Here is a 12,081-nt window from a genome sequence, read left to right on the forward strand (position 1 = left end):
AAATATAAAGTTTTCTTAAAAAAATCAACTTTTTATTAACCATAATTTTCCCCAAGGCAACAGTATCAAAATGTGCATATAAAAGTCTAAAGTTTATTAGTAGTACTAGTGGAAAATATATATACAATAAAACCTCTTTAAACCATCAAAGTTGTGATACATAGGATTTTCCTAATCAAGAATCAAAGCCTGTATTAATTTTGACATGGCATCTGACTTATATGCCTAATGCCACTGCATAAAGCAGAAATGTTCTCACATCTCTGTTCCTTGTGCTTTTTTTCAACACATGAAAGTCTTTAATAGATGTCTGAATTAAAGCCAAATAGTACAGTACTTCAGATTCTTCAGTAGTCCCTTCATATTTATACCACTGTGATGCCATCAGTCTTGTAAGCGTACTTGAACTACAAAAAGAGAGAAAGACATATAAGAATTTGGATTTTTTCCCAAAATTAAATTTTTTTAAAAAGATACTTTTTTCCTGTTAACCCACATCTTTAAATGTCTAGTCATAAATTATTTGACTTAGAAAAATCAGAACTTGCTAATAAATCATTAGAAGACCTTGGCTATTCCACATATTCCTGTTGTCATTTTTTTCTGAAAAATTCTATTTAAGTATAGAATGCCAGAAAAGTACCCAAATTCTAAGGATACATATCCCAAAGGTTTGAAAGTATGTGGAATTTAAATTACACAATGTCAACAAGAAACTTGTTTTTAAACCTTAGAGACTTCTAGTTTTAGTATTAACTTAAACTATATACACCTTTTAATGTATTTCTAAGCCATGAACGTTTTTTTCCTGAAATATATAATGAATGCCTATTCAGAGTTGAGTGTATTTTTCTAAGAGTAACTGGCATCACATGAACATTAGTTTTATTTAAGTTTGAAAATGTTTTTAACTGTTCCATTCTGGGTCCTAGGAAGTTTTGTGTAATAACTGCAGATAGTGTGCAATTATAAAGATGGCGGGTTTCAAGTATTTTTATCATGGAATTAGCAGAGAGCATTTGTTCTTTTAGTTTGCTTATGTTGTAGTTATGAGCTTATTGGGAAAATCAGAAGCAATAAATAGCCATACAAGAAAGGAAGTATTTTTGGGACACATCTAGTAACCAGGGCTTTCCACTGTGGATTACTGTAAAACCTAAATTTCTTACTCATTAGTGCTGACAGCTAAATGGCTGAGTGCCTTGGGGAAAATGCTAGTTTTACATATTCCTAATATGATATATTACCTGTAGAAGACTTTGCCCTTTGATTGACTATCCAACCTCCCACCTTATTTGAAAAGTTATTTAAAGCAAAAGAAAACTCATCAATATAGCTTTTCCAATCCATTCCTAATGAAATAAGCCATCTTTCTCTAAGCAGTTGGGTCTTAAATTCAGTCTAGTAAGCACAGGGTACAAAAATTTGTCAAACTTTGAATGGTATTTAGGACTCTAGGAATCGTAACATCTCTGTGTCTCAGACAATTTGGACTGTTCTAATGAAGACAATACGGCCGCATAATTTCAGTTTGAAAGCCTTTTTCGGGCTGTTTCAAACAGTGGTTTGTGACAAACACATCTTTTTGGTAAGTTCTATTACATCAGTACTAAACTACTTATTTCTGTTTTTTTAATGTGGTATTTATGTCAAAGCATTTATGTTGACTTCTCAACTATCACTGTCAAAGTGATTTCTTATTTGCTGAGTGGAAAGAAGCAAAACCCAGAGAAGACATTCTATCCATTTTACAGATAACCGTAAGTTCAAAAAAAATTTTATATATCTATGTGCCAGTAGTTTATTTAATCCTCATAATAACCCCATGAGATAGGTACCATTATTACCAATTTAGATAAGGACTCTCAGAGAAGTTAAAAAATGCCCAAGATAACAGCTAAGAAATGAAGCCCTGACTTTAACCGGTCTGGGTTTTGCAAAGCCCATGTGGTTCATGGTGCCTTGGTTCAGTTCATTATAATGCTGTGAGAAGTTTCGGTATCAAGCCAACATGTGAAAAAAGGGACAGATGTAAAGATTAGATTAAGCAAATGAGGATAGAAGACCTTTAAATTATCTGTTGATTAATAAAACCTTGACAGAGTTCCTTTTTACAAACCACTAACTTGATAGACATTTTACTTGCTTGAACTGTAAATCAGATTGAAATAGGAGGAGATACAGCCCACTTGACAGGATTGAGATGACAAAGCTAAGTGTATCAATGATTGATCCCGGGGAAAGATCACACACAGAGAATTAGCGGTATTAGAAAGGCACAAGTTCATCATAGGCTTTAATTTCTGTTAGTTATCAAGTATATTTGATGGTTTAACATGGTGTTCAATGTTCTCATATTCTCGGGAGTTTGTTTTCCAGTTGTGAGGCAGTAATACTGTGAGGTTCGAAGGGAAACAACATCCATACGTTACAGATGGAGCATAGGCTTATACTGGGAGTTGTGCAAGCACTAGTTCCAGAGAGGGCTCATGTAATTTCTGTTTAAAATGTGCACACTTTATCCACCACAGAAAGCATCCCTTTGTCTCCCAATTTATCGCATTAGACACTTTGTAGGTTCCTTCGTTCTTTTACATAATTCGAAGGATAACCTAAAGAATGAAATGGAAACCCATCTAACCCTTGTCAGACGCAAATTCACCATTAGTACTTGTAGCATATACACCACTGCAATTAGGTTGGTTTGATGTTTATTCTTAAAGCACATGATCAGCACAAATAAAAGTGTTAAACTTTTATTGTTTGTACCCTCAAAAAAGGAATAACTTGCTACAGAAGCGATTCCTGTAAGTTTTACATAATTAGACCCTTGCTTAAATTTCATAGGACTTGAAAAATACCAAGTATTATGTAGACATCCATAACTTGGCTTTAAAACACCATTTTTGAAGGGTAGTTAAAAATATAAATGTGCAGATCTTCTGGCTAAGAAACGAATTCTGGGAATTTGTCTTTAGAAATACTCAAAGGGTCCAGCCATTATCTTGCAAAATCCAAGTAGCCAACAACAGGTGAACAGTTAAATAAAATCTGAACATCTATTCAAGAAAATACTATGGAAAAGTCCATGTAGCTACCAAAAAAAAAAAAAAAAATTGAAATGACATGGCATAAAATGTTGCAGATTGGGGAACTACCACAAGTGGGGGATGAAAAATATTATTTCTATGATGGTGCCAAAAATTGCCTGGAAAAATAAGTACCAAATTAACAGTAGCCAGTGTTCTCAGAGGCAGGGGAAGGGGTCAGATACAGAGAACTTTATTTTTCTAGATTGTACACTTCAGTCTTTAGACTTTTATACTGAGCATTATTACTTTGTAACTAGAGGGGTAGAAAGAAAAAAATATTTTTCATAAGCACTTAATTTAAGCCAAGTTTGGTGGATTTATTTTTAGCAAATACAAATACTGTATCACTGATAACCAAACTGCATGTATGTTTCATGGGCAGTCTTACGCTTCTGAATAAAAGGATTGCAATGTGGGTAAAAATTTTGTTGATCATACTGCGTCTAGAAGGAAATATTCCAAAATAATAAATGCTTGTAATAGAGTGGTAGTATCATATACTTTTCCTTCACTGTTCCCAACTATATGTAAATAATATTAATTTCATAAGAAAAATTTAGAATATGCTTTGTGGAAGAGAACCCCTATTAGAAAGACTACTAAATACCTGGAAATAAACTAAAAACAGAAAGGAGTGAGTCAAATAGAAGAGAAAAATTTATAAAAATTTACAAAAAGAAAAAACTCACTAGAAGAATATGCTATATTTCTAAATTGAGTCAACATTATAGAAACTCCACTTTTTAAGTTAATATGTAAAAGTATAAATCATAATTAAAATTCTGATAAAATTTTAATGGAAAACGAAACTGATTTTATGTTTACATGGAAGAATAATTCTCCAAAATAACCAATAATTTTTTTTAAAGGACAATGGATAGGGAGTATTCTTCCTTTTACATGATTTGTCAATATATACTCAAAAGTTAACATAGACGTGAACAGATGAACAGTGAACAATGAAACAGAATTACAAGTGCACAACCAGAAACAGAAATTTAATGTATGGTGAAAGTGACTTTTCAAGTTGAAAATGATCCACTAATAAATTAATAGTGAACTATTTTGACTATGTATTTTTTTTCATTTTTTTAAAGTTAATTTTTAAAAATAATCTCTACATTTGGGGGCTCAAACCCATGACCCCAAGATCAAGAATCATATGCTCCTCCAACTGAACTAGCCAGGCACCCTGGATGCATTTTTTTTTTAAGTTAAATTCTAACTCTAAGCCATAAAAATACATTCCAAATAGATTAAAGATAAAATGTTAATTATGAAACTGTAAAAGTACTGAGAGGAAATATGAAGGGAGATATTTACTAACTTCAGCTTGGGAAACTTTTCCCAATTTTAACAGGAATGTTAGTGGTTTGGAATTAAAAAGTAAACTGCATATCAAAAGACATCATAAATTTAAAAGAGAAACTCCAAAGAAAATTTGCACATGTTTAAAAGAAAATGGATTAGTATTCTATCAAAAGCTTGTATATATAGTTATTTAGCAGAGCTAAATACATATAAAGAGGTGTAAAAACTAAAAACGAAAGGTGTGCTAATGGAACACTAATGGCAAGGAAAATAGAAGAAGCTATGAAATACCATTTTTCACCTAACAAATTGACAAATATTGAAAAGATTGTTTGATTCTTTGTGGAAGACAATTTGACAATGTCAATGTTTTTTTTTTTTTAATGCGCATATTCTTTTTTTTTTTTTTTTTAACGTTTATTTTTGAGACAGAGAGACAGAGCATGAACGGGGGAGGGGCAGAGAGGGAGACACAGAATCGGAAGCAGGCTCCAGGCTCTGAGCTATAAGCCCAGAGCCCGACGCGGGGCTCAAACTCACAGACCGCGAGATTGTGACCTGAGCCGAAGTCGGACGCTCAACCGACTGAGCCACCCATGCGCCCCATTAATGCGCATATTCTTTCATCCAGTAATTCAAATTCTATATACCTGGAAGATAACCTATGGAAATACTTTTGCAAATGTATTCAAATGAATAATTGATGCAGCATCATTTGCCATAATAAAAGACTATAATTCATTCATACTATGTAAGAACATGAGGCCAATAAAAGAATGATCTGTGTCTACTGATGTGGGAAGATAATCACCATATTGTGTGACAGGTACTGCCAGTAAGTCCCTTCCTTCCATTCTAAGTTAAACCTATGTATGTTCTACTATTCTCATCTTACATTTGAGGACACTGTGTCTCAAGTATTCAAGTTGCCTCGGTGACCTAAATTAACAAAAGCTTCAAACCCTGGCAGGATAAATCCAGGACACATGTTGGGAAGATAGGCTAAACTGTTAAGAATAATATGTGAGCATTTTTGTCGTTTACAAAGCAATAGCATCAATGTTTTGGTGTTAATTCTCTTGATGCAGACTGATTTAAATGAAAAGGAATAAATTACCTTATTAAAATTATTTGGCCACAAGAGGGCATCAGATATTCTTTTCCAACTTCAAAGCAGAAGGCTGTATTTGAAATCTCCCTTTTCCATGAAAAGCATTAGTGGTTATACTGTTTTTTTTTAAGTGGCTGTTGTTTAAATCACTGCTTTTCCTATGGATCTATATGTAGAATTGTCATTAGTAATGGGGAATTCTAACTCAGAATGCCATATTCACTGTACACAAAATTTCTTTATTAGAATTATTTTTCTGTTAACAAAAGTAATGTTCATTTTGGAAAAAAAGGAACAGCACAGAAAGATCATTAATCACCTATAATCACCCCATCAGACATGACCACAGTTAATATTTTAGTAGATGGGGATGTTTAAAAGAGGGAACTTTTACTTTACATACTCCTATACTGTTGTATTAAGAACTATGTTCGTTTTATGGTTACACAATGTGATATTTTGAAATACTTTCTTATGTCGATTTTCTAAACAATTTTTTATTTTCTCTCTAAATATATGTTTTAATTTAGTTTAAATTTTTATTTTAAATTCTAGTTAATTAACATATTCTAAAACATTATTTTTAGTAGTTTCATATTATGGACAGGTTAATCATGTACCAGAACTGCTAACTGAATTCACACAGAAATGTATAGATGATAAATTTTTGAGTTAAATTAATAAGCCAGTGTGATTAACTATTTCACTAAATTCAATAGGAAAAAAACTGGGTTTGCATCTTATAAATCCACCAAACATTTCTTCTAAAGAAGTGAAATAGGGGCACCTGGGTGGCTCAATGGGTTAAGAATCTGACTTCAGCCCAGGTCACGATCTTGCAGTTTGTGAGTTTGAGCCCCACGTTTGGTTCTGTGCTGACAGCTCAGAGCCTTGAGCCTGCTCTGAATTCTGTCTCCCCTCTCTCTTTCTGCCTCTCCCCTGCTCTTGCTCTCTCTCTCTCTTAAAAATAAACATTAAAAATTTTAAAAGAAGTGAAACAAAATTTACTGATTAAAAATGAAATTTTTGAAACTCTAAGATTAGTGGAACATGAAAAATGTGAAATTGTTTTGTCATCTAAGTTATTACTAAGTGAAATCTATTTCATGTTTCCCAGTGATAAGACAGACTATATTTAAAATCTGATATGGATAGCTAATAAGTTCCTTTGGAAAATAATTTTGAAGATACCATTTGTGATGCTTGATACTGTGAAATCTGGGAAGGAAGACACAAAAAGTTAAAATACAGGACCTGACAGGCATTTGGCATGCAGGTTTACAGTAAAACCCCTCTCCCCAGACACAATCAGGAGTGCCAATAAAAAAAGTTTTAAGTGGAAAACCATTAAAAGTGATATATCTCTTAAAAATTTTTAAATGCTTAAAATGTACCAATATACTTTCTGTCACCAAATCATGTAGTTAAGAATTTTTCTTAGAATATGGGTCTACTGCTAAGAATTATGTTTTCTTTTTCCCATAACCTACATCCATATTGATCCTAATTAAAGCCTAGGTTCTTTATAGTCAAATGAAACCAACATATTTTGAAGCAGAATCATTTCCTTACATATGTTGTCTTTGCCACATCTAGTATAGCTGCTATGTACAATTTACTTAAATTTTGTAATCAGCAACATAACAAGCATACATGGGCGTGGTACCAAACAACATGCACTCCAGTCATAACCCCCATGGGACCATCACTCCATCTGGGAGAAGAATGCAGCTGTCAGTGCTCAGCGTGCCCTGGGCATCAGTGACCACGTTTATGCACAGAAAGCACTAGTTAGGCCAGAGTCTGCTCTTTTCCACTGGCCTGCCTGGCTGGTGTTGGTGGGAGCAGTGAGAGATGAGACAGCCACACATTGCAAATTCCCATTTTCTTTCTTTCAAATGGTTCTCAAGGGGCCCAGACTGCCAAGAACTGGAGGTTCTTAGAAAAATACTAGATCGGGAGTCAGGTGACCTGGAGTTTGTTCCTAATTATGTGGCCTGGGGAGATCAAAACCTTTCTGGATCTTTATTTTTTTTCCTGAAATGATATTGAACTAGATAATGTAGCCCATGGGTATTTTAGGTTTTTTGTCTTTTTACAAAACTTAAACTGCCATGTCAATTTTCTTAACTATATCACAAATTTGTTGCCCATATTACAAAAAGGTTTAAATCAAACTTATAAACATGCTCATAAAAGCCCTGTTGGGTACTATACAATGTATCTTTACTCTGTCCTGGGTGTAGAACAAAGTATTTTTTAGTTGGCAGAGCAGAGATGATAATTCATGTGATTATTTTACTTTGTGCTGTTGTTCCTGTGAACACATAGTAAGTCCCCTTCTTGTTAGTAGATCAAAATACTACTGGAGGCTGAATGTCAAAGGACTGTGATTTTCCAACAGGTTGCAAACCAGTCATTGGTATCTTCTATATCCCACTCTCCTTAGAATTGCAAGGTCATTCATTCTGTTCCCTACGAAGGTTCTCGCTGTTGACAGTTCTGGGACTATGTGAGAGGGAAAGAGTCCTACTTAGCAACATTAAAAGAGCACAGTGAGGGTAGCCAACATTCAATTTGGGAGAGTGTGTGATAACTGACCTAACATGTGACATACACATCTCTTCTTTTCAAGTGCAAGAGAACTCATTTTCTTCATTACTTTAGTTTGTGCTGATTCCCTTAAAATGCTGTGAGCCAAAACACCAGCAACTAGAAACCAAAGATAAATTAAGAAAAAACACACTGTGATGGGAGTACATGAAGCAATGGCTTGATGTGAACACAGAGCTCCTGCAATTTGATCATCAACCAAGGTTACTGAATCTGTGTGTTGAACATCTGGGTAAAGATGTCCCATCTTTGAAAGGTCTGACATCTGCTTAAGTTTCCATGCGAACATGGAAAGACACGGGACCTTCAGCTTCCTCTGAGGGTACAGTTTCAAGAAGGGAGAAGGCAGATTGCACCAGGAGGATGGTTTGGGAAGGGTTTGGATTACACCATCAGGAAAGGGTTAAAACCATAATCAGAGTGAAAGAGAAAGGGTAGCCTAGCCAAAAAAAAAAAAAAAAAAAAAGTTCATTTCACACCACAAAGGACTAATTTTTATTAATATTTAAGAGCTTCTCCAAATTAGCAAAATCAGTACAAAAGAAAACTGAGCAAAGCATATGAGCACTGTTCTCAAAAGTACAAAGGGCTTTTAAAACACAGGAAAAGATATTCAAGTGAATAAACAGAAATACAATTTTAAAGAGAGAATTTTCTTCTCAGAAATTGGGAAAGATCAAAAAGTTGGGTAAGAGTATGGGTGAGGATTTGGGGGAAGCTAAGCACGCTAATCCACTGCAAGACAAAGTGCTGTAAGAAGGTATGTTAATAATAGCTATCAGAATATTCTTGACTCAGCACCTCTTCTAGACATTTACCTTAAGGATATAGTTATACATATGCAAAATAATGTATATACAAATATACTGCTTGTACTTTAACTCATTATGTTAAAAAGATGGGACCAATTTAAATGGCCCTCAATTGGAGACTGGTTAAAGTTATGGTATATCACTATGACACAATATATAGTTTTAAGACAAATATGGTTGTTTTAGGTGGGTAGATACATAAAAGATAAAAATGTATAGAATAATATGAAAAGATTTGCTAAACTGGAAACTGTATAAAACTTTATTTAAAAAAAAAACAAAACATGTATATGCAAGTGTAAGCATCGAATAAGTGTGGTAGTTGGAGGGCCCGTTGTGAAAGTCTAAAATCAGGCCAGAGTATAAACTTCAAGTTAGAGGTTGTCCTGGAAAGCTTTTGAGCAAAAGAAATGAACCTAAGTGCTTTAAGACAATTAACCCAGAAGCAGAGTTTTAATCAACTTTCGTCTAGATCATAGAGGTGATTGTAGAGCAGTGGCCATCTATTTGCTTCCATAATCAGGTGGATTCTTTTTTTCTTTCTACAGTGGTCCATCACCTCTTCATATATTCCATATATTCCTGAGGTTAAAAACTATTTCTCCAGAAAAACAGTTTCATCTTGTCAGCAAGATTCATAAGGAAAGACAAATCAAAACCATTCCATCAACTACTTTTCCAGTTGACAAGCAGATATGAGGTTAACAGCATATATAGTCACTCCAGTTTTCAAATCAAGATCACACATACTCTCTTGGTTTAGGAATGAGGGAGACAGACAACCATGAAATAGCTGTTGGCATAGTTATTTAGGTGCTGATATATTTTTTTAACATTTTATTCATTTGTGAGAAACAGAAGATAGAGTATGAGCAGGGTGGAGGCAGAGAGAGAGGTAGACACAGAATCAGAAGCAGGCTCCAGGTGCTGAGCTGTCAGCACAGAGCCCAACACGGGTCTCGAACCCATGAACCGTGAGATCATGAACCGAGCCGAAGTCCTATGCTTAACCAACTGAGCCACCCAGGTGCCCTGTGTGCTGATATTTTTATTACACTGCTAAAAAGTAAGCAAAGAAGCTCTCTGGGCATGTGTTCCACACCAACTTTCACTATTTTATTAGTTCTTCATCATAATTTCCAGTCATCATTACTGACATGGGTTGAACTGTGTGCCTCAAAACTCCTAGGTAGTAGTCCTAATCCCCAGTACCTCAGGATGTGACCCTATTTGGAAATAGGGTCCTTGAAGTTACAGTTTGTTAAAATTAGGTCATCAGTGTGGGTCTTAATTCAGCGTGACTGGTATCCTTATAAAAAAAAAAAGGAAAGTTAGGACACAGAAACAGATACCCATAGAGGAACAGCCACCTACAAATCAAGGAGAGCGGCCTGGGCAGATCCTCCCCTGACAGCAATCTGAAGGGACTGATTTTGCCAACACCTATATCTCATACTTCTAGCCTCCAGGATGGGAGATAATACATTTGTCTAACCCACCCAGTTTGTGGCACTTTGTTATGGCAGCCCTAACAAACTAATACAATTATACATAGAAATTAATTATAAATGACTAGTCATTTCAGAAAACTAATCATTTAAAAAGACTTGAAAACAATTGACATTCTATGTTTGTTTGAAATTAAAATCTTCTAAGAAATGGTGTTCCAGCCATCTAAGTAGATTGCCCTGGATTCTGAAACCAAGATAAATTAGTATATCACAATTAGGCAATGATATTTAAGTACGTAAGTTTCTTGGCTTCTCTAAAGGTGTATTCAAATATTTCTGGAAGTTTGTGAAGCCCGAGAAAAAAACATACTACCATTAATGACTTGGCCTGGAAACCAGTCATCTGCAAGGAATTTCATTAATTACCAAAATAACCCTGGAGAGAAAACAGTCACTAACTTGACTCCAGACTATTCAGAATCTGAGGAAGGTTTTACAGGTTTACTTCTAAACTGCTTCTCCACTTCTCCAGGTTTTTATAATAATTAGGTTTGTTTTAGTGTTTGTTCCTATTCAATCAGGTCACCCCGTTCTGTACTTGTCCAAGTTAACTTTTTAAGCAATGTCACACTTTTTCCTCTCACCACACATACTCACACTTTTTCTCCGGATACAGTCTTTTTGGAAGAGATCAGGGCAGTTGTCTTGCAGAACATAGGACACATACCAAGTCAATGCAAACTTGCCCCTAGTGTTTACGTAGTTTCCTTTCTAAAAATTCACTCAGCATTTACTGAGTAATATGCAAGTCAGAGTTAGGCACTGAGTATGATGAGGTGAGCAAATCAGCTTCAAACTTGAAAAAGGGCATATTAAGCATGTTCAACAAACGGAATGGAAAAGACTTTGTGCCCTCAAAGACCTGTGCTGGCAGTGTTGAGAGCTCAGATGCACCCCCAATTTATAAGTAAGGAACAGGGGTACATATCAGGAAAAATGACTCAGTTGACACTAGCAGGACAGGTAAACGAGGGGTTGTTCTCTGGTTGAAGAAATCGCATACCCACAAAGGTCCAAAACCAAAGCCCCTCAGCTACTGAGTGTGTCTACTGCGTGAAGGTGCATCTGCAGCTATGGAGGTAACAAACCGTAGGGAAATGGAATGGACCTTGCAAGATCTTCTACATTAGGTTAAGATGACCTGGTTTTTAATTGGACCATATTTACATTTGAAGACAACCAATCCACTAAGATTTAGTTAGTGGATTAAGGGACAAGGTCTTAGGGGAAGATAGTCAAGATCATGACGGCTTCTGGTACTTTATTGGGGACTGACATTGGTTTTTACCTCTAATTTCCTACATCTTCTCCCACCTTTCTCATTCCCCCATTAGAGTTAGAATTTTCACAGCTCAGCGGTGAAATGAGAAGCAAACTAACCGTGGATTTGTCCTGAAATTTATTTCTTGGTCCTTCGATTAACTCTAGAAATTTTTTTTCCTGCAGTTACACTTCAGGGCAACAGCGCTTCCCCCTCCACCCCCTCCCCCACCATGGTTATCAAATCTAGAAAAATCATTTAAGTAACAACACATTCACATCTGATTTTGATTTCAGAAATGGCAAGAAAAACTGAGCTTCAGTTCCTAGGACTGGCTTTTTCATCTTTTGTTACCTTTACTGCATTTAGA

General features: G+C 35.2%; 1 protein-coding gene across 1 annotated transcript in view; it reads right to left on the reverse strand.

Moving 5' to 3' along the window:
• Positions 1-10: 10 nt before the first annotated feature.
• Positions 11-12,081, reverse strand: part of CXADR (CXADR Ig-like cell adhesion molecule) — a 56,871-nt gene continuing 44,800 nt past the window's right edge. The window contains exon 8 of the mRNA XM_043593827.1: positions 11-407. Within this exon, the coding sequence (XP_043449762.1) occupies positions 366-407 (42 nt within the window). The 3' untranslated portion in view covers positions 11-365. The remainder of the gene's footprint in view (positions 408-12,081) is intronic.

The sequence above is a fragment of the Prionailurus bengalensis genome, chromosome C2, assembly GCF_016509475.1.
Source record: "Prionailurus bengalensis isolate Pbe53 chromosome C2, Fcat_Pben_1.1_paternal_pri, whole genome shotgun sequence".
Taxonomy (NCBI): Eukaryota; Metazoa; Chordata; class Mammalia; order Carnivora; family Felidae; genus Prionailurus; species Prionailurus bengalensis.